The sequence below is a fragment of the Crocodylus porosus genome, unplaced genomic scaffold, assembly GCF_001723895.1.
Source record: "Crocodylus porosus isolate Cpor-Errol unplaced genomic scaffold, CroPor_comp1, whole genome shotgun sequence".
NCBI lineage: Eukaryota > Metazoa > Chordata > Crocodylia > Crocodylidae > Crocodylus > Crocodylus porosus.
This window is the reverse complement of record NW_017728886.1, coordinates 90,032,226-90,056,011: the sequence shown is the minus strand read 5'-3', so window position 1 is coordinate 90,056,011 and position 23,786 is coordinate 90,032,226. Positions and strand designations below refer to the sequence as shown.

At 42.4% G+C, this 23,786-nt stretch overlaps 1 protein-coding gene across 1 annotated transcript in view; it reads right to left on the bottom strand.

Annotated features, from left to right (window-relative positions):
* The window catches only part of SUGCT (succinyl-CoA:glutarate-CoA transferase), a 531,371-nt gene that overhangs the window by 501,659 nt on the left and 5,926 nt on the right, over positions 1-23,786 (bottom strand). The window contains exons 2-5 of the mRNA XM_019535549.1: positions 19,422-19,473; positions 19,256-19,329; positions 10,738-10,823; positions 10,223-10,273 (exon numbers count right to left, since the gene is read on the bottom strand). Coding sequence (XP_019391094.1) covers positions 10,223-10,273; positions 10,738-10,823; positions 19,256-19,329; positions 19,422-19,473 — 263 coding nt within the window. The remainder of the gene's footprint in view (positions 1-10,222; positions 10,274-10,737; positions 10,824-19,255; positions 19,330-19,421; positions 19,474-23,786) is intronic.

Sequence of the window (23,786 nt, the reverse complement as noted above, 5' to 3'; positions counted from 1 at the left end):
GGGTGCATTAGGTCTCTTATCTAGGTTTTAAAGTAGTTAATAGTTTTTATTTTGAATTAAAATTTACAAGTAAATTTACTAACACATGACAAATCAATAAGCCAGATTTAAACTAGTGTATCGGCTTTAACACACAGTGGGCACGTCTACACGTTCATTAATGTGTCATAATTGCTGAGCGTTATGTTTAGTACTTGAATAACCAAATACTAAATCAATGTGCACTAACTTGTGCTACTGCGGCTTTTTAATGGTGCTTACTCCACAGTAGCCTAATACTACTGTGCAGTATTAACCAAAGTTTTTGCTTGCCATGCTACTGCACAGTGTTATTAGGCTACTATGTAGTTAGAGTCTCGTGTAGATGTGCCTAGTTTCACCAGTTTAACTGATTCAGTACAAAACAAAAATGCATACACCTTTCTATGCAAGTTTGTACATACTTTGTATATGGACCAGCCCTTTGTCATAAAACATAAAGGAGCAGCTCTTTAGCTATCATGCAGTTATATAAATGGCCCAATTCAAAAACTATTGAAGTCAGTAGAAGGATGTCTGTGCCCTCACTGGGCTTTGAATTAGACCTTAAATCAGATGTTCTTTCATCCCCACAAAAGAAAAGTTATATATGTTTAATTATATATATTGAGGCCATGGTAACAAAGTTAATTATGAGCCTTTGGAAAGGAAAAAAAAAAAAAGATACACCTGAAACTACAGCACTAATTTTTTGGGTTGTTTTTTTGTTGTCTTTTTTGTTGCTGTTGTTGGGGGGGGTGTTAAGAAATATGAGAAATACTCCCTCCTCCCTCCCATATTTTTATATAAAATTACTAGGGTGTTTCTCAGATTTTTTAACACCCCCTCTTCCCCCCTCCAAAAAAAAAAAAAAAAAGAAAAAAAAAAAAAAAAACCCACAAAACTACTGCTGTACTATATATATATATAAAATCAGGCAGAGAAGTGAACTGTTTTAGATTACTTCATGTTGACCAAAGAGTCATACCCTCTGGAGCTATCATGTATCTGACTGATTATTATACACAGGACATTGGAAGTGTTTCTATAAACTAGTGTCATTATATCAGCAATCACAAACATTATTGTTCTAGCATAGGCAGTTTTGTTGCTTTAAAGGCCAGAAAAGCAGCCAAACCAGCAAATATTTAACAGGACAGACAGAAACCAATTTTCATTCAGACAAGGCACGCAACTTATGATTCAACTGGCTACTTGAAGGAGACATTAATAATATCCACAAATAAAGTTCAACATAAGGCGAAAGTTCATTTTAGTGCCATGAATTATACTTAAAGGGGCAAGGCTAAGGAAATCTAACTGCAAGTGACTTGCTTAAAATCATTAAGGTCTTATGAGAAATGGTCCCCAGGTTCTACATCAGTGTTACTGTTCATGGAGACGGAGTGGGAAAACTGGTTGTTTATCAATTTACTAAACCATTGTAGAGAAATAAAACAGCTAGTATTTGGGAAAGCTACAACATATGTGCAACTGGCACAAAAGGAGTCCTGAAAAACAAGGTTTCCACAGAGCTAGTGAATCCTCCGGGGTTAGACCCTACAACTAGGGAATCAAGAAAGCAGGAACGTGGCTTTCCAACCTCTCTGCATGCACTGTGCAGGTCATATGAAAGATGCACGTTGAACATTCTTTTACTAGATGTTTCAACCAAAAATTATCTTCAGCTCTTCATTGCATGTTGTCCTCATATGTCCCAGCCAGACATATAACCACCTCACCCAAGTTTGGTGGTGCTTTAAACCTAAGTCAAAACATCCAGATGATGGTAAACATCCTGGATACAGCTTTCACTGGGGCTGGTAACCCACCCTCCTAATCAGTGAAAGTGTAGGCTAAATCACTCAAGTTTTCTAATGCCTGTGTTTTTCAAGGACAAACCAGCTCTCCCCCACAGGCTCCTGGGTAAGCATCAAAGTGACTCAACTCAGTCCTTTTCCCTCTCCCTCATTGTTATGTTGATTCTTTATACAAAACCAATACTGTAAATGGATACTACCATTTTATTAACATTCAGAAACTGTTGGAGTGGTGTTGTAGCCATGATGGTGCAGGAAATATACAAGAAGCAAGGACTTTTGTGGGTGATCTCTTTATTGAACCTGCTGGGTACAAGGCCCCCTCCTTCAGGTCAGTCAGATTTTTGCCACAGCCTTCAGACCTAAAGGAGGCTGCCTTCTAGCCGAAAGCTTGTCTAAACTTCTTGCAGTCAGGCAGCTGGTCCAATAAAAGATCACCCACAAAAATCCTTGCCTCTAAAATTTAGACAGCAGTTTTAATATTGTCAATTCAGCCTTTTGGAAGAATAGTTGTAAGAATCCTATAAAAATAACTTATATTCACTTTAGCCAATTTCTCATTCCTAAGATAGGTATGAATGGGTAGGCTAGATAAGCTGAGTCCAGAGACAGAGGCAGCTAGAGCTCTAAGTTAAGGGGAAAGCAGGGAAAAAAAGGGTCAGATATCCTGTCAGACAGAACTATCCCATGCACAGTAGTAGAACAAAAAAACAAAAAAAAAATTAAAGACTGATTTATACTAAGAACAACAAAAAAAAAGTATGTTATAGGTTCAGCCTCTTGACAGTGAGTTTTGATCAGTTGCCAAATAAGGCTCTAAAATATACTGAATCATACTGGTGTACAAAAGGGCACATGACAAATGTGAGATTAGTGATCATTGGGGGTCCTGGTTTTCTCTATTAAAAGTCCAAAATTCTCTGAATAAAACCCCCAAATCCACATTTTTCCATGATTAAAATGAAAAACCACTATGTATATATGGGTATCAGTTGGGCACAATTTTTTATTGATACCTTTACAATGTTAAAGCCATTTGGAACCCTACCACTGCCTCAATCATTATAATAAAATTCTAAATAATTATATATTCTGGTGTTTGGGGGCTTTTTTACATGGGAAAAAAAAAAAAAAATCAGAGCTCCCCCTGCCCCCTTTGTTAACCAGGATGTGGGTCCAGCTATGGCTGTCCTCCCTGCTGCGCCCTGCCCCTCACTCCCAAGCCACAGCCACTCTGGTCCTGCTAGTGCCCCTCACTCCCCACCCACAGCCCTCTGCCAGTGCTTCTCACTCCCAACTTGCAGCCCCCCTGCCCAGCCCTGCAAAAGAGAACCCCCCAGCTACCACGGCTATGGGACGCAGCAGCTGCATCTTGCCCACTCCCTGCTCTGCAGGAACCAGCTGCAGCCAGCCAGCAGCACCCATGCTGCCACAGCAAGTCACCCCCTGCCTGCTCAACAGCAGTGGGGGAGCCACCATCACTGCTGGGAGCCTTGAGCCAGCTACACTGCTATAGCAAGGCCCCCCTTGCCTGCCTGGCAGCAATGGGGAAACCACTGCCACTGCTGGGAACCTCGCACCAGCTACACTATGGCAAGGCCTCCCCTGCCTGCCTGGCAGCAGCAAGGACAATGACAGTGGCACGTTGTGTCCCCCAACCTGCTGCCAGGCAGGCAGGGGGCACCATGCCATGGGTGTGTGGCTAACACAGGGCTTCTCCCTGCCCTGCCCCATCCTCCCACACGAGGTCCTGCCCGCTAGGCCACAGAGGCCCCCTGGCGCAGCACAGCAGGCTGGGCAGCCCCAAACCCCATAGCAGCCCACATCCTCCCCTGGCCTGCGCACAAGCCTGGAGGGGGCATGTGCCCCCTCCCCCCCCCATAGCACCCAGCACATCACCCCTGGAACCCGACCCCTCCCCAGAAGTGTGCACAGTGGCAGGAAGACTGCCTTCCCACTAGCCCCCAGGACAAGCCACCTGTGGCTCCATCCCACTCCCCCAACTAGGCCCTGCAGCCATGCCTTCATTCCCACTCTGGCCCCAAGCACTGCCCTAGCTGAACAGTGTCCCAAGACCCAGCCACCAACCCAGCCCCACTACTTCCCTCAAGTTGGGCACAACTATTTCAATCTGCCCCCCTCCACTTATTTTCAAGCAGCTGGGGGAGCTGCTCTCCACCACTGCATGGCTGTATTGCTGACCATGTACATGCATGCACACCCACACATGCACATGGTGCCCCCTGCATCCCATTGCCCCACCCCCACCCCAGCCCCTTGCAGGCTGGAACTCTGCCTATCTGCAAGGGGAAACCAAGTGTTCCCTGTGCTTTTCTCCTTCAAAGGCAAAAACCCATGTTTTTTCCCCTTCAAAGGAGAAAATCCACATTTTTACATGGCAAATAGAAAACCTGGATCCCTGATGATCATGCTTATTCTTGGAAAAGAGAAAATGAAAGATAAAACAGTTTTCTGGCAGGAAGCCCATCCCCTTACCTTCGCATACTTTAGAAGCTGCCAACAGTAAAAAACCACCAAACAAACAAACAGCCCCACAGTGGTTAAGGAAAACAGGGGTGTGAGCTAAATGACCATGTTACAAATTATATGAGAGCAGATGTCTGGGTAATCATCTTGTACTGCTAAATAAAAGGATGAAATTGGACCAGGTTGCTGATTTACAAATGATTCCTGCAGATTCATGTGACAAGATATTTCTGCCCCATGGTTGAGGCTACATCTGTGGAATGTGCTTCAAAGTCCTTTGGAACAGCTCATCACTTCATTGTCCAGATCCATGTAATGCGTCTTTTGTTTGCATGCCTGTTTCCCCTCTGCCAAATATGAAGTTTAAGAAATAACACCATTTATTTTCTGATGCAGTCAGTCATCCTGATAATAATTTTTAGTCAACACCTAACAATTACTTTGCTTTCTGGTGCTATTATGACCCAAAACCTTAATTTGAGGCACAGATTTCCTGTTCTCAGTCAAAACTACCTTTTTTCCATAAGGCACATACAACCTTTAATTAGGTTCCAAAGTGCTAAGCCTACCACTGTTTATGCATTTCACAGTGAAGAGTCATTAGATAAAATGCATTAAAAGATCCCTGGAGCAGAACCAAAATCTCCCCTCTGCCAAGAGAATTGCTGGGATACAAAATTACATTCCCTTGTGTTGTTTCCTGGCCCTATGACTCTTTTATGCCCCTCTGTGGTGTTCCAGCTTCAACAAGTATGGAAGGTACCCAACCTAGGACATAGCCTGGTGGTGAAGGCACTTTCCTGGGAGATGAAAAATCCAGGTTTGAACCCCCATCACATTTGAGAAGCACTTAGAATCTAGTTTTCTACTTCCTAGGCTAGTGCCCTAACCAGTGAACTATTATATAAAATGCAGGTAACCCCACAGGTCAGATCCAGTCCTTAAAAGCAGTGGTATTTGGACGGTAAGGCTCCTCATGGGTCAAAAAAATGTGGTGGTTGCTCCCCTGCTGCCAAATTTCCAGACCCATAGAGAGTCCTGCAGGCTGGAAAGTGTGACTCTGCACAATACATCGGGGTCCAATTCCAGTGCACAGCGCCAGGCAGGAGCAGTGTGGAGCCTAATCCCAGCATGTGGGGCTAGAAAGAGCAGTGCAGGACACCAGGGTCCAATCCCAATGCATGGAGTTGTGCAGAGGCAGCAACGGTGGAGTGTGGGGTGACATGGCCCAATCTGTCCCATAGGGACCAAAGGTTGAGTACCTACTTCTGCAATCTCTATCCCCTCCTCAAAAAAAAAGGTCAGTCACCTATACTCAAAAAGGGGGAACTAAAGAAAGAAGGAGTTTGGGGCTGTAAATCATTCTCACAAAAGGCCCTAAGCTCCTAACCCTGACCTGCACTCTGGCACCTAAATCCAAGAAAAAGGCTGAATTTCAGAAACTTCAGCACTTTCTACTGATTAGGTTGTGAGTTATTCCCTCACCAACACGCTGGCTATACATATGAAATTTAGACACAAAGCTCATGTCTGTGAATTCCCACTTCTAAAGCCTTATGCCAAAAAAGCTAGGTGCAGTGATGCTTGAGGACTCCCAAACAAAAGCCACTTTGTGGATCTGACCATAATGATCATTCTAGTCCAGAACAAAAACACCTCCCCTCCTTTGCCTACCTCTGATGTTATTGCATGACAGCTTTGATTGCCATGGATCCAATGGAAAGAAATTTATGCTAGCATCTTTTATAAAGGGTGATGTTTATGGAAAATCTAACTGAGAAAGGTACATGTGTTTGCCCTTTGTTGTTTGGTGGGTTTTTTTGAGGTGAATGACTGCACAGTTCTTGAAGTTGCTTTTTTTTCCTGCTCAGCTAGGCTTTCATTTTGCAGATTTGCTTTTCTGAGGGAAAAGAAATCAGCCTCAGCTGGAACAACAGTCTCCTTCACTTCCACAGCCACTGTGATGATGATTTAAGGCATATAGTTCTGGCATCTGGTTCTCTTTTCAGAACTTCTACAATATCATGACTTGCCTATTAAGGCATTTACCCTTGGAAGATTGCTCCTATTCAGACCTGATTACTTCATTTAGAACAACACTGAGGAAAAACCTTTTTTTTTCCTGCTGGTGGGAAAGTATTTGCCTGTAGGGAATATTTGGCTTCCTCAAACTCCTGTTTCCAGGCCAAAAGCCAAGATGACTCAACAACAGAGTTGAAACGGTCCTGTGAGAAAAACCTGTTTGGAGAGTATACTTCAGACTTGTCCGATTCCAGAAAAGAGGGTCCCCCCCCCTTCATCAGCTAATGAAAAATCTACAGGCAAGTAGGATCCTGAAGAAGATGGAACTAAGTGCTTCTTGAGCTTCTGACCTTTGGAGTCTCACGTCTTGCTTTCTATACAGTATACAACTTTGGTCAGAAGAATACTTCATTATTTTAGGGATGGACAGGAGGATCTGAGTCCTATCTACCTTTTTGTTATGGGACATTAAGAATGATGATTACCACGCCCTAACAGCTCTCAAGGAAAGAGGCACTTGGGATCCACCTACATCAGTAGTACTCAGCCTTTTAACTTCAAGGCACTCCCCCTATAACTTTTGTGAACTGACCAGCACCCCATTTCAAAAACTAATTTATTACCAAATTGATCTCCTTACAAAGAGACCAAGCAGTTTGAGCAGGGAAGCAGCCAGACAGGGAAAGCTTGGACCTGTCCTTACCTGCTTTTCTCCTTGCATCTGAAGCCAGAGCCTGCTCTTATTTTTCACACCTCGTTTATCTCCTTACACTTTCTGTGTCAGCCCTCAAAGGATCTTGCTACACCCCCTGGTTGAGAATCTCTGGCCTACATTCAGAAAAGTGAGTGGGGGAAGATCAGACATACATACGAACATTTACCAAGTTAGACCAGAGGTCCTTCTTGTCCAGTCTCTTGTGTCATAGGGTGGATGCTGAAAGGGAGAGTGAGCAGGGTATGACCAGGGTTTTTTTCCCCACCGTGCCTCTTTCCCTTTCAGCCTCTGGCATTTAAGGTCCAGGAAGTTCTGAAAGCTCTACTTCAACAGGGTCAATAACCTGTACCTACATAAGGTAAAAAGATGGAATGTTATTACATATACGTTAGGGCTAGAAGGGACCTCGGAAGATCATCAAGTCCCGCCCTCTGCCCCAGGGGCAGGAAGTCAGCTAGGGCAAAAGAATCCCAGCAAGCTAAGTGTCCAGATGTTTCTTAAAAGAGTCCAGAATAGGTGCTTGCACCACCTCTGGGGGGAGTCTATTCCAGGCCATGGGGGCTCGGACAGTAAAGAAGTTTTTTCTTATGTCCAGCCTAAAACAGTCTTGGAGAAGTTTGTGACCATTGGAACTTGTCATCCCTCAGGGCGCTCTGGTAAACAGGCGTTCCCCCAGATCCTGATGCACACCCCTTATATACTTATAGGCAGCTACTAGGTCACCACTGAGCCTGCACTTTTCCAAACCACGCCTGAGCCTGTGCTTTTCCGTTTAACCTTTTAGCTAGCCGCAAAATAGCCTTGAAAAACCTTGGAGAAAACAAACTCCGCTGCTGTGGTCTTCCAGTATAGCCCCAGGGGGATTTAGGGCAACATGCTGGGTGAAGCAAGTAATACTGGCAAGGACAGGATCTCCAAAAGCCCTTCTCCGTTATAAGATTCACAAGGTTCCCTGTTACTGATACTCCCTGCTTCAAGAGATTGCCCTGCTTCCTAGAAACTGTATTTCTTGGTAGCTGACTCCAGTATGGGGGGCCTCTAAGCCACTATCATCTTCATCCTGCACAACAGATTCTGACTCAGTACCATGCTACCCTATTGCTTCAGCTAATGTCTTAGTTGTTTATCTCCTGGATAGGAAGGAAAGGGATGGAGAAGGCGTAAGATGCAGGAGGAGAAGCTGCTACTTCAACTTGCGGTTCATATAAGTTTAGCTAGTGTCTGGCCCCTGTAAGCAAAACAGAACTTAGACCCTAAACACAAATGGGACCCTCATACTGCAACTATTTGGAGTTACACATGCTCCAGCCACACATACTCTTCAGGCAGTAAAAGAACAGTCCACAGGGAGAAAGATAAACGTAAAAATGTAACAGAAAGGAAAACAATGAGTGCTAAAAACAGAGAAGCAGTCATAAAAAGATTTCATTTTTGGCCTTCCAATAAACATCTGATAGGGAGCTGATAGTCAGGCTCTCTCCCCTACAACTCATCCTGACTCACAACTCCAGCTGCCTTTCTCTTTTAATCAAGAAGACCCAACCTACATGCAGAGGAGCAGTGGACATTCTGCTGAATACAGTAATTCATGTTTTTCCCAAGAAATGAGCCTCTAAAACTAAAAAAACAAACGAACAAAAAAAATCAAACAACACTTAATAGCAAGAGTAACACACATATACACACATGCACACGCAACAGGAACTATACATACACTTTAAACACAATCATTTACCCTCAAATGTGTCACTATTGTTCTGGGAAAAATAATCCAATTTATATGTTAATTTTCTCAATCCTTCAAAATAAAGCTAAATAACAAACTGTGTTTCCGTTCTGAAAAATGACTGAGAAAACAGCATGATGGACCCACATGTAAAGCTTTCCACATTAAACAGTTCACTTTTGCACAAGTAAAAGAGCAAGCTCATACTGGAACTGGTGGCACATCAAAGCCAGCAAAACATTATGCAGATCAGATTCCATGCACATGTGGAAACACACTGCTTTCAGCTGAATTCTTCAGGTATAAATGACTGAAAGCAATTCCATAAGTGGCAATAATACCCAACTCAGTCTCTCTTTTGCTGTGCAAGTCTTGCAGGACTAACAGGAGTAATGGGTAGAATATTGTGTGTATAGAACTCTTTTAAGTAAATGTGGTACAAAGAGGAGATGTAAGGTACCTTTTTGCACTTATCCACACTTAAATTCTAACCTGGAAGTATAGAGGTGCAGGAGAAGGAAGCAAAACGCAACAGAAACATGAAGTGTGATCTGGCAAGTCAACACAGGTGAGGAGGCTTAGCAACTCACAGGCTGCAAAGAGCAATGATAAATTGCAAATACTGGTGCCCAGTCCTCCTCCTAATAAATTCTCATTTACTTCTCTGGGAGAAGGACCAGAAAACAAAGTTGCACAGAAAATACAGGCACACCTCGGAGATATTGCGGGTTTGGTTCCAGACCACCGCAATAAAGCAAATATCGCAATAAAGCGAGTCACATGAATTTTTTGGTTTCCTAGTGCATATAAAAGTTATGTTTACACTATAGTGTAGTCTATTAAGTGTGCAAAAGCATTACGTCTAAAAAAAATGCACATACTTTAATTAAAAAATACTTTATTGCTAAAAAATGCTAACCATCATGGAAAAATGGCGCCGATACACTTGCTCGACACAGGGTTGCCACAAACCTTCAATTTGTAAAAAACGCAATATCTGCGAAGCGCAATAAAACGAGGTATGCCTGTATACACTATAGAAATACAACAAGGAAAGTATAGATAAATCAATCACAGTTCACTGTTCCTAATGCTAGGAAAATCAAACATGAAATTTTTCATAGACTACTTCACCCTAACCACAATAAACAGAAGTGGAATTCTTCCCTTGCAACACACCAAGTTTGGTATTTTTGTTTCACTTCATTTTAAAGTGGAGCTCTTGGTGTCTAACTTTGCTCAAAGTTGCACTGTTCATTGGGTTCTGAAGACAAACATTCAAAACTGTGAAAGCAAATGAATAAAGCACTGTGATTTAACACATTTAATGAACAATGACTTGTCAGACATTAAATATTTGAAATTAAGAAAACAGTCTATTAGGCAAACTTAAAACAATGCAAAATGCAAGATTTGCATTATACTTGCACTTACCTCTCTGATAATCTTTGCCCCCTTTGAATCCTTCATGTTGACAGCTATGCTCTAGGGACAAAAAAACAAAAACAGCAATATTCTCACTTATATGAAGTCCTTCTGTCACTCAACCTTATAACTTATTAAAAATGTAAATAATTTTGAAATCTCCCATTCAAAATTTTGATTATTTCAAAGAACTATTCAGTTCCTTACTGTAATGCAATGCTAATTTTAATCTTGTCATGTTTACATAACATAGGGTTTACACAAATATTAACTACATTCGGGTCATTTAAACTATTTAAATAATATTCAAAATAAACTAATATTTAGAAATCTAGCTTAAATTGTTAGTTGTTGATTTCTACCGGTTACATTTTTCTGATTTTTCAAAAACAATGCTGCTGTTCAGCAGACTCCAGTCTCTAACACTACTAGAAAAATAATTTAGAGAACTTAGTACACAAATTATTATGTTTGGCTTTAAGAAAAATTAAACCACCATGCACAACAGTCAAGCTTTCACTTACCTTTTTATTCCGATTTACACTGAGATAATAAACACTTTCTGTTCCAACAAAAGGTGGCCCCCAGGCTCTTGTATCATCACCAGCTCCTGGAAAGAATGTTATATTCTTATATAGTGCCTTGTTACGCTGCAATGAAGACACTGGCAAACATGCATAAAATGAACAGTGTTCTTCTCCCAGTTCACCATTCACTGTCTTAAGTATCAGCTAGCACAGTCAAAACACATCCTTTAATCACCATGATAAACAGTTCAATATTATACATTTTTTAAATATTTTATAAGTGTAAAACCAAACTCCCAAACATGATTAAGCAAAACAGACATATTTTTGCCATTGTTCTGACCATTTAAAAATATTTTTATCGCAGCCAAAGCACAAAAAGTACAGAACAAGTGTTGATATGAACATCAAAAAAAATGTGGACAACTTCTACATAAACACTAGCTGTTAACATGCTTGAAAATAAATATTCAGGACTTGAATTGGACTGGATTGTACTGAGTTGGTAATCAAGCACTCCCTTTTAGGTTGGCATATCGTCCTCCAAAACTTAAAATTTTTAGAAAGCAATAACAAAGGGGGTGTTTCACCTTTAATGTTATAAAGAAAATCTTCGAACTGCACACTATGTAGAACTGATGTTATACTTGTTTTAGGTCAGCATTTCACCATTAATCTCTAAAAGGCATTCATTCAAATGATTTAGATGTTCATGTATTAAGTATTGCACCACTGGTCATAACATGTAAAAAGAAAAGGGAAAACATGGTACGAGTGACATTTCATTTTGATTTCACTAGTGGTAATGCACAAAGAAGATAACCATCTTTTTCCTGAAAAAGTCCAAGGGGCCTGCAGGCCCTCTAAGTCTAAGAACAGATGCAGACATTCAGTTTCTCCTGTAAAGTGTACAGATGTTCAAGACTTTTCTCCCAAATAAAAAATATCCACTGCCTTGGTCCAAGAAAAAAATAACCCAGGAACAACCACAGTTAAATTACTCTCAGAAGAGGTGCTCCTGGGGAACTAAATTTCTGTACAGGTTTTTTTCTGAGAGAAGGCACACCGTCCTTCAGCATCCCAGAGTGCTTTTCTCCCATCCATTCCCTTTTCCCCCTCCCCAGTGAGATAGCATATTACTCACTGGACTTTGCTGCTCCAACCAAGCAGGGAGCAGAATACACTCCTTCACAATCTCACATTGTGCTGCGCGGAGACACAAGCTAACTCTCAGAAATCTGGGTCAGCCAATCAGGGTTACCCTGTGCACTGCTCCCATCTGTCTCTGGGCAGACTGAGGGAACCTGCAGAGTATGCCAAGACACATGTACATCAGCACTACAAATCCTCTGGTCTTCAAGGGCTCAGACTTCAAATGACTCTTCAGGGGTTCCCAGGTAAGTTCTTCTACCAGAACAAACCTGGGAAAATTCTCCCAGATCATTCGAATATGCCGATACAGCCTAAGTCTATTCAAAGTTGGCTAATACAATCCTGAATTCCTTACTTCCAATACTTCCAAAATGCCGTAAACATCCAAACTGCCCAGAACAATGGAGACCTGGTCTGCTCTGACAAAGCATAAGGGACCTGGGAGCTTCTGCCCTGTTGCTGCTGTTCCTCCTTTTACTGGAGAACTATTTGTAAGTGAAAACTTAGACTAAGATGTAATCGCATAACTCTAAGAACTAACAATAGGGAGATGCCTATTGTGCCTAGACTTCAACCACGTGTTACCTATACAGGAATTCAAAACTCATGGCGAGAGGAGGCAATCCTGGAGTTGCTCGGAAGAATGTGTGTGATTACATATTATTTCTACTAATATTTCTATTGTAGTAGTGCCTAAAGCCCATAACAAGTTTGGGCTCAATAGTGCTACACACTGTGCAAGCATATCATAAATGGCAATCCCCAACACCTGCACATTTTGGGGTGGAGCTTTGGAAAATACCAATATTTATTCTACATGGTCCTATTTCAAGTTCTGCCAACAATACCCTTCTCTCATATAAGGAGCTAAAGTGCATTTCTAACATGTCAAGCCTAACAATGCTACTGTAGAACAGAAATACTGCTACCAAATACCCTGATTTCCCTCCCATTTTACAAACACTGGAAACTCAAAGACCATACTAGACTACCTTTGTGTCACAACACAAATTTGGTAACAGAACACAGGTCTCAGAAATATTGGGCCTATATTTTAACTTCAAGATGCCGTTGTCTCTCCATAGGCAAGATACTTAGAATAAAACGTTTTTCAGATTTACCTGCCTGTCAGCATTCGATGGGGAAAGGACCAAAACTTTCCCAAGTGAAAGGATTTGAAACCCTACAGAAGGATGGTTGCAGGATGACTGGTTGGCTGAAGTGACAGAATAATTTTCCTAAGTATTCACTGCAGATACATTTCACGCTTAGGTAGAGGACACGGAGAGAGCAGTTTGGCTTTAGCGGTTCTCTTAAAATAAAATAAAGGGTTTTTTGTTTGTTTTGTTTTTTTAAGGAAAAGCATGGAAGCTTACGTAAGAAAAGCACATGACAACGGTGCAGCTGCTATGACATAGCTTTATGCCTCAAGTTCACAGTGAGGTACAATACTGGAGGCTAAAAATGAGAATACATCCAAAACTGCAGGCCCCGGAGTTTGTTACTCTACCTGTAAAATTTTAAGAAAACTAAACTAAACAAATTCAATATGGAATAATTAAGAAAAGTAAATATTTCCCTAAAACAAAACAAAGAAGAACATTTCCTCATATCTAAAAAAGGTGTGCAAAGTGAAAAAAAGAAATGTTATGCTAAACCAAAGCATACCAAAGAATCTTGCTGTTCCCAAAAGCATAAGATAAATTCTAGCCATGTTTATATTTGCTGTAAGTCCAACTGTACCAGAATCAAAGGCAGCCATAACAAAATTTATAAATATGATCTAAAAGAGTTTTCTGTATCTAAACAGTTACACCTGCAATCAGTTTACCTCCGATACTTCTAGAATGAGCCACGAGTCTTCTGTGCAGGGATGGACATGTAACATTTTTCAGTGACACATAAATCCCATTTCTATATACACAGGGATATCAGACTTTAAAGCTGTAACAATTTGATGTGCAAAAAGTCTATTTCACTTGTCCAGGATTAAGTCTTGCATATCTTGTGAAGGGCAATTTCCCATTTAGGAAAAGGCAGTATTTCTCTTATAGGGTGATTAAATAAAAGAAGGGAAAAAGAGAGAAGAGTTATTTGAAACTATTCAGTAATTAGAGCCATAGATCTCAACCTTTTGGTCCCAGAGGCCACATGGGTACTGCAGGGCCAGTCAGCAAGCCAGATTTGGACCCACACTAACCAATCTAGCACAAAAGACCATGCTAATCTACCTGCAGGGCTCCCCAGGAGTCTGGAAATTTGGCAACTGGAGAGTGACAATTAACACTGCCACTGCTCAGCCACCAAATTTTTGGACCCAAGGGGAGGCCTGTGGGCTGGATGACAGTATTGAGCACCCTGAGAGCATAAGAATTAATCTCAGGAGAGATGGACAAGTTAGCAAAACCCCCTTTTATTCCATGAATCAAAAGACTTGCAATCAATATTTAAAAAGTGCTGCAAAATTACTGAAAAAAAAATCATTACTGTATTTTTACGTTAAACACCAATGTCTTGTTTCATATGATACTAATCCACCTGATAACTTAATGCTACTTCATATCTCTAACTTACTGCCACTTTAATGACCAAACTCAGGAAGAAAATAATTATCTTTGTATTCACCTTTGAGCAGCATCATGTACTCCTCCTGCTTAAGTTCACAAAGGAAGGCTTTAGCTCAGGGAGAATTAAACTACTGAAATAGAATACCACCATGGGAAAACACCTGCTTTCCCCCTTATTTGCATGAGATGTGTCCTAGTGTGCACGTTACGTGCATGTTTATTCTGTCACAGTACAAAATACATTTTAAAATTCATAACATTGGGCTAATGCAATAGAAATCAACGTCATCTCCTTGTGGGACACAAATTTCTATTTCTTGTTTGCCTTACCAAAATGTTGTTCACAAAGGTTTAAAGGGATACTTTCAACATAAATCTGGTCCAGATTTTAGAGGGTTTCTTCCCACTAAAGGATCATTTCTGTGTATTTTCAATAGAGACATTTATAAACACAAGACAGCCTTTAGAATTAGTATGGACAGGACTAAATGTTGCTTTTCCTAATCTAGGTACGGAAGACTTACCCCTAACTTTTAACTGTACCAGTTTCTATGTATCTATACTGGTTCCTATGTAGGCATCCATCAGCTAACTGAAAAAAACCCTGAGGACAGCTCCGGGGCACTCTCTCTTCCTTTGAAAGGGACAGCCAGGAAGCATCAAGATTTTAAAAACTATGGCAACAACCATGTTTGAGAGTTGAGAACCTTGCAAAGGGACAGAACTAAGCATATTATCTAAAATTAAATGTACTAGGGTGGGTAGTATGGAGGACTTGACAGAGACAGAAAAAAAAGTGACAGCAAATTCTCACACATGGATTTTAATTTTGCAAATACCAGTGTCCATTTTGTTGTCTTCTTCTGACACCTTGACTATGTCCAAGTAAATACACCAATAAAGACTTACAGACAAAAAACATTCATTTTTTTCATCCATCCAAACCAATCCTTGTTACCCTATCCATCCAAATTCAAGATTACTTGAATGTAAGATGATGCCCCAATAATTAGATTCTATATGGAAAATGTATAAATTGGTATCATTTCCCATGAATAGAATCTAATTATCAGAGGTTTGCCTTAAATTTGAAAACAGCAGCAGGGAGGTGTGGGGGAGAAAGGAGGGGAGGGCAGACAGCCCTCTTGCCCCCATCATTTATCCCCCCGCTTCAGTGCCTGTGTCCCTGCTACTGATGCCCTTTGCAGCCTCTGCCTACTACTACCTGGTCCCAACAGTTTCTGCCCACTGCAGTCTCTTCTCCCCCAGTCTGCCTCCCACAGGCTCTGCCCCCTTCCACGGCTTACTGTCAGGTGCAGGACATGGAGCACATGGAACCTCTGTCCCCTGCCAGGCCACACAGCAGCAGCAACAGCAACAGTTCTAGCCCCAGGACAGGATGGAGCTGGAGCCACATTCAATAGTACACAGTAGAGGGGAGAGGGCAGAAGCTGCAGGGGGCAGGTGGCTTCTGCAGCTCTGACTCCAACACCAACTCGGGCTCAGGCTGGAGTTGGAACTGTAGGAACAACAGTAGTAGCTGCCACCACCACCACCTACCCCTACCTTGTACCTGAATCCAAGACAAGGAATTCCGCCATCCCTCCCCACGACAAAGTTGAATGAGGGAAATCTTCATCTTGGATTAAAATTAATATGGCAGTTTTTTCTCCTTTGTACAAATCTAATTTCATAAGCTGCCAAATGAAAGTGTTATGACATGTAGATGTTGAAAGCTCACTACAAAAGCTTTGACCATCACCACTCCCTAGGATTACACTGCATGTGCTAATTACTGTAGAACTGAAGGGGGGAAAGTACATCAGTGCATGGACCTTCTAGGATTCCACTACATCCAATATTGATATAAGTAAGAAGACTTAATTTATTACATATATTGTGAGGTCTGGCTGCATCACTTTATGGCATCCAGGCACTGTTACGAAGCCTTTATTGCACCCCTGTGGTGAGAAGCACCAGTCCTACAATTCATAATTGCTGCAATAAAGGATCAGACAAAATTAAGATTCTATTTTCACAGTGTCAGGAACCCAATACTAAAATTTTGCACAAGCACACAGCTTTATGTTACATTAGTGGGAGTTAGATGTGGAAATCCACTGAGTATTAATGGAAGAAAAGAGCCTGGAGTGACCAGTTACAAGCTTGGTGTTTCGATAAGTAACAGATGTCTGATTAATACGCCAGATGCCAAGGATTCACGAAATCCAGCTGTAAAAGCAGATGGCGTATTTTCCTTCCAGAGGTCAAACAGAATGGGAGTGCTTCTACGGCACTTCCAAGACCTCACTGAGAAACAAGTGATGAAGCTAAAGGGCACTTATACACGTGTCCGACACCTGCTCCCACATGTTCGAATTAGAACGTGGTGGTGGATCCGACTCGACTAATCAAGTCACTGGAGCGTTCTAGTTAGATGCTCCAGCAGTCTCGGGGTCCCGTGTATTCAAAATGGCAGTGGGGGGAGGGCTTTAACTAAAGTTTGTTCCACGAGCTTTAATTACAGCACCCCCGCCACCGTTCTGAAGTGCAGGACACAGAACACATGAGATGCTGTAAAGCATGTGTAAAGATCCCCATAGAATCAGAGATATTTCACAGGGTAATATACAGTGCTAATTGTAGGACCACCATCTTGCAAGATCTAGCAAAGTCACCGCGTAAAGTGTATTGTGTCACCAGTAATCAGCGATGCCATCAGTGTAGTTATCAATTCTAGGTACAAAACAATTTCTTCATTTCAAACTATTTCTGTCAGTAGAGTAGAGTTAGGTTAATCCCAACTCTTATCACTCTTAAATCAATATATTCTCATAAACTGCACTATCATTCACAATTGCTTTTTAGGGAAAGTACGCGTTATACTTGTTTGCCCCAACTATACTCCACTGCAATGTCATTTAAGTCATGACATTATACCCTTTCCTCACCATCCAAAAAATCATATCACAATATTCCTTGCCTGGCCATTACACTATATACCCCCAGGTCTTTGATAAACAGAGAAAACCAGGATCCCCATTTAAGAAATCACAAATTCACCAATTAAAAAAGAAAAAACAAAACAAAACAAAAACCACACACACATGAATTCTCCAATTTAAAAAACCTAAAATCCATGTTTTTCTGCATTTTCTGCCACTATGTACACAGATATCAGTTTAACACAATGTTTTATTGATATATTTATATATATTAAAGAAATGTGGAAGCCTACCAGTGCCTCAATCAATATAATAAAATAAATTCTAATATTTTGGCATTTGATTTGGAGGGTTTTTAATCACAGAAAAATCAAAGCTCTCCTTGACCCCTTCACTCACCAGGACATGGATCCAGCTGCGGCTGTCGTACCACTGTTCTGTGGCACTGAGCAGTCCTGATATGCCAGCTCCCTGCTCCTCCCCATGCCAGTGCCTCTCACTCCCAACCAAAAGCCCCTGTTCCCAGTGGTGCCCCTCACTCCCAAGCCACAGCACCCTGTCCCCTCTGGTTCCCCACACCCCCAACCCACAGCCCCAACCCTGCTGATACCCCTCACTCCCAATCTGCAGCCCCCATCCCGACCAGTGTCCCTCACTTCCAACCCACAGTACCCCCAGTCCCTGGTGGTGCCCCTCACTTCCAACCAAGTTCCCAACCCCACAAGCCATACTGGTGCCCCTTACTCCCACCCCACAACCCCTTGGCCCTGCTGACCCCACCCCACAACCCACTCAGCCCTGCTGGTGCCCCTCACTCTGGACCTGCAGCCTCTTGCCCCCTTAGCCCTGCCAGAGCGGGCCCTCAGCTGCCCAACCCTGCATGGACTCGCAGGCTGGTGGTCTGCAGGGTGAGGTACATACATTGCACCACATGTAGAATCACAGGCAGCAGCTGGGGCACCGTATTACAGGCTGCTGCTGGGGCTGCAGCATGGAGGGGAAGACCAACACCACACTCAGCCTGATCATGCTCCAGACAGCAAGAGGAGGGCGAGAAGCTCCAGGCCTCATCATGGGCTGGAAGGAGGAGGAGGTGGCATCCCCCCATCCTTGGCTAGAGCTCCTGTACTACACCAAATGGCCTGGCCACAGCCCCGCCCTGGGCAGCATCTTCTGGCCACCCGGTCCCTGACACCATGGGCACTGGCCCTTGGCACCTCTGCACAGGCCACACAGTGACACACCACCCCCGAAGGACCCCCCTCTACCCCCTTCCTCTGCTAGAGGGGCTGCAGAGAGACAGGGGGCTAAAATGGCATTTGGTACTGCCAATGAGCCCAGCTCTATGGTGCTGGTGGCAGGGCCCACCCAAAGGCACCAAACTCTGTCTCAGCTCCCCTGCCCCACCACAGCCCCAACACCTGGACACCTCCCTCCCTCCACACGTGGCCCACGCAGCACCCTGGACAGTTCCCAAGCCCCTGCCCTCCAACCCCTGCCCCCACAGACTTACCAGCTGCCAGGGCTGCTTCCACCACCCTACCTGGCTATATGTCAGCCACATGTTAACGCATTCACATGCATGTGGTGCCCCCTGCCTGCAATCGCACTTCCCTCACTCCTCCTAGTCCCAAGCAGCTCCTTGTAGGCTGGAAGGTTTCCTCCTGTGGTTTCCTTCTTTAAAGGGGATAATCTGCATTTTTCTCCTTAAAAGTCCCAACGATAATTCAAACAGATTTTCCACATGTTGTAGGGCACTCTTCACAACAGCACAAAGGGGGGAGAACAGAAAACTAAGAACAGATTATAACTAATACTGAAAGACACTCTTACAATATAAAGAAGCCTTACCTGGTTTTTCCACTTTAATAACTTCTGCTCCTAGGTCTCCTAAATTCATTGTTGCAAAGGGTCCTGCAAGCACCCTGCAGCATTAAACAAGAGATTTTCTTGGTTATTTTATCAAAGCATTTAAATCTAGAAAGGCTATGTTGCATTACAAGCAGATATCACACACCTTGTCAGATCAAGAATTTTCACACCATCCAGTGGCTTCAGGATATTACCACCTTAAAAGGAAAATAAAACAGATTCAGTGTTTTGTTTTTCGGAAGACTTGCATCCTTCTGCTAAAGTCTGAACTATCTCTTTTATTATTCTCTGCTTTCATGTGTTAATTAGGGATAAATAAAACCTTCTGTTCTTGGCATGAGAATTAATTAGTTAACATTTATCATTAAACATCTCAAAGCAGGAAAGCACTGCTAATGTGTTTAGCATTACAAAACCAGGTTTAGACACCTTTTAGCAGTAGTGTAAATGCTTTAATTATTTTTTGAATTTGCTGTTCACAAATGCAAGCTTGAAACCTAGAAAGAGCAAACCAAAGAAAGATCTAATAAAAGCCACAACAATCAATATCAGGAACACAGATATATTAAAACTAACAACATATTGACACAAGCAGAGTCCCCAGATGCTGAAAGATTTGACCTATGCAAACAGAAGTATGGCAAATGTTTTTTTTCATGTTGTAAAGGGCACTTTAAAAAGCAGACAAGATGTACCAACTGGGGAAATGTTTGTTCCGTCTCTTAGCACATATAAAGGGTAAACACAGGGTCCTATCTATCGGCACGTTATCTTCCCTTTTAGTTTCCCCTTCTCCCCATAGCATTTCTGGCATCCCTGAAAATACCATCAAAGGCACTAAATGGTGTTGGGAGGAATAATTTCCCAGGTGTCCTTGGGCACTTCGCCTCTCTGTGACTCAGTTTTTCTACCCATAAAATGAAGATCACCCTGCTTCCCTCCCTCCGAGGGATATAGAGAAGCTTAAATAATTATGTGAAAGTTGTTCTGATACTACAGCAATGCATTTTTCTTTACTTACACTATATAACATGCAATCAGCATTCTGTAAACACTACAAAGGTTGCATGGCCATGGCAGTGCCAGGAAAAACATATCTTTTCTACTTGTGTATTTGCTCAAGCAAGGAAAAGAGACATAAAACATAGAGAAATTATGCAGAAGACTGAAATACTCCCTCTCTGTGTCACAAAGTATGCATAAAGAACATTAGAAGGCATTGGGAATTCAAGGTTACTATTAAAAATATTTTCATTGAAAACATGGCACAGTGAAAAAAAATGCAGCATTCTGTTCTTGATTCTTAAAACATTTTGCTTAATGAATGCAAATCTCTCCTTGGGTTTCAATATTGTTGTTATTTTTTGTCGCTACTGTCACTACTGCTTCCAGGGAAGTGCAAAATATGCAGACCAGACAGTATGTTAAAATTTGCTTGCTGAAATATGTGCTTCTTAGTTGTTTGTGGGACAGGACATACTGGGGAGATTGGAAAATTCTAACAACAATACTAGATAAAAATATAAAATACATGTGCGCACAGTTTTAATATAAATCACTTAGAGCTTTATCAAGCATCAACTCACTTAGGGGCCCTAGTTGAGCAAGAAACTTAAGTATATGCTTAAGTTTCAAGCAGGGTGGTCATCCCATTTAAGAGCAGGGTGGTCATCCCTAGCCATATGAATCACAGCTTTTACTTACAAGTACAGTTCCACAAGCACATCTGTAGAAGACAGAAGGTCCAAATTTCTCAAACCCAGCTCTCCATTTTTCCAACCTCCCCAAAACTGTTAGCTATTCTAAATTATAAAGCTCCCAATTCTTATCCTGTACCACTAGACAATCACATGCACCTTTCACAAATAGGTCTCTCAGAGAAACAAAAAACAAGGCCACAAACTTCCAAAATTGGACAGGATCTGGTACATTCAGTCCAGTTTTGCCATAGGCCACAAACTTTGCAGACTCAGTGACTGTGGTCAAACATGCATTTGAAAAGCCTCAGATTCCACTTCAGTTTAGAGCACAAATTCGGAGGGCTTTAGTACCATGTGGCTCTGCAGCCATCCCTGTACCTTACCACCAAGCACTTGAAAATTGTCACAATAGCATGCTTCCCCTGGTTGGAGAGCTCCTGCATGCCTGTCTGTAATCCCTACATGTCTCCTGGCCTCCAAAACTTCCAGAGGTTCCCAAGTACAGTACAGCATGCAGGAAAGTGCTCCACTGCTGTCTCCTTAGCTCTTCCCACTCACCCTCCATGGGGAGAAGAGGGAAGGGAGAAGTGGACCACTACAGAATATCAAAGAATGAAGCAAGCCCCTCATTCTTTAAGGATCACTTCTAAAGCACTTGGACCATTTTTTAAGTGCTTTTTTAGCCATTCGTGTCTGTACATTCACTGCCTGGAACATTTCCAAGTCATATGAAGTACTTCAATAGCACTTCTGTCCACAGCCTGAAAGTGTTTTAGAATCATAGAAAATTAGGGTTGGAAGGGACCTCAGGAGGTCATCTAGTCCAACCCCTTGCTCAACTAGATCATTCTAGCCAGGGCTTTGTTGAGCTGGGTCTTAAAAATATGCTAAGGATGGAGATGCCACAGACTGTTTAGGTAACCCATTCCAGTGCTTTCCTACACTCCTAGTGAGAAAGTATTTTCTAATATCCAGCCTAAACTTCTCTTGCTGCAACTTGAGCCCATTGCTCCTTGTTCTGTCATCTGTCACCACCAAGAACAGTCTGCATCCTTTTTGGAACCACCCTTCAGGTAGCTGAAAGCTTTTACCAAATCTCCTCAGTCTTCTGTTTTAAACTCAAGACTCCCACAATTTCTAACAAGCAGTGAAGTCACTGCTGTTGATATATATTTAAACAACATAAGTAACCAACCAATGCAGAAAGCTATTTTATAGTATATTAGAGTTAGGATATTTTTTAACCTGAAACTAATCATTGTAGTGCAGTTGTCATTATTTGTTGTGTGCTTTTTGAATAAATAAACAGGAAAATGAAGATCTCAATTCTGCCTTTTAAATTGCCAGCAGAAGTGAGTTTTCTTCATTAAAAGGGGAAAAAGAAAAAAAAAGGTTTGCAGGAGAGGAGAGAATTACAGATTCCTAAATACAGTAAAAAGCTCTGCAACAGGTTGCTTAGGTCTAAAACTAGACCCCACTTGATTGCTTGCATTTCAAGCAGCTGGATATCAACACCAGAAATGCAGACACTCTTTATATTGCTGAGAGGCAGTTAGTTGTGTTAATATGGACTTAGACAGAAAGCAAAGCAGAGCCACACCTCAGACTAACCTATTCAGACATGCATAAATTTTAATCAACCACTCAATTCATTAGCTGCTAGTTAGCTGTTGCTTCCAATGCATCTCTGAATTAGTTGGTCTATAACTGGGGTGGGCAAGATGCAGACTGCCAGGCCATTTTTTCCGGCCCACGGGGCCCCTAAAAAATTTAGAAAATCAACATTCATCTGCCCCTGGCTGCCTGTCATGCAACCCTTGATGGCTTGCCAAAACTCAGTAAGCGGCCCTCTGCCCAAAATAACTCCCCACTTCTTGTGTATAAGGTGCAACTCTTTTTTATATCAATGGTACTACAACTACCACCAGCACCTTCCTAGTCTTTGCCTCCGACCCAGGCCCTCCCAACTCTCCCTTTATTTTTAACATGACCAGATCAGTTTTCCATTCTGAGTTGGCCACATTCAAATCCAAATGCTTGAAAGTGTTTCCCACCCACAGCAGAATATTAAATCCTCCTGGGACCTTTCACTGGGGGAGGAGGAAAGAAGAGCAGTCACGTGGAATCAGGTCAATAACAAGGCCAATGCAGCCAAACTGAGAAGTAAAGTCCAATCCCTGATCCAATCAAAAACTAAATAAATCAGTCACCAAAATGAACTTCTCTGAATGCTAACAGGAGTAGCTCACTCCCAAACCAGGGCAATTCTGGTGTGCTGCAGTGACAAGACATGATCTTATTATCTCGCATACCACATGCCCCCAGACACAGCTCAAGCCTTGTTGTTAAAAGGCTAAAAGGAAGGGTGAGGGGAAAAAAAGATTCGGCCAGTCACAGCTGCTCAGAGCCTAATCTTCAGCTGAGTTCCCTTCCCTCATCCTGCACAACCAAAGCTGAATCCCTAGTGGCTACTGAAGCCTGGTCTTGGCCAGCTGAGCTAGGATTTGGAATACGAGCTAAAGAGCCATGTGGAACAGCTCAGATGGCTGCAAAACAGCCAGCCCAGCAGCCAGCCCAAGGGCCAGGAGAAAGAGGCATAAGACACCAGGACATTTACAGAGGGAAAGACTGTTGTAAGAAGCCAACCGACTCCCTGGGCTGCTGCCCTGCGGGGCAGGAATCGCACCTAGGGGCTTCCACACTTCATGCACCCTCATCTGGGGGGCAGTGTGCAATTGAGGAGGATGGGTACAGAGGTAGGCGAGAAAATACGGTAGCGGGACACCCCACTCCAGTCAAACCCCCCCCCC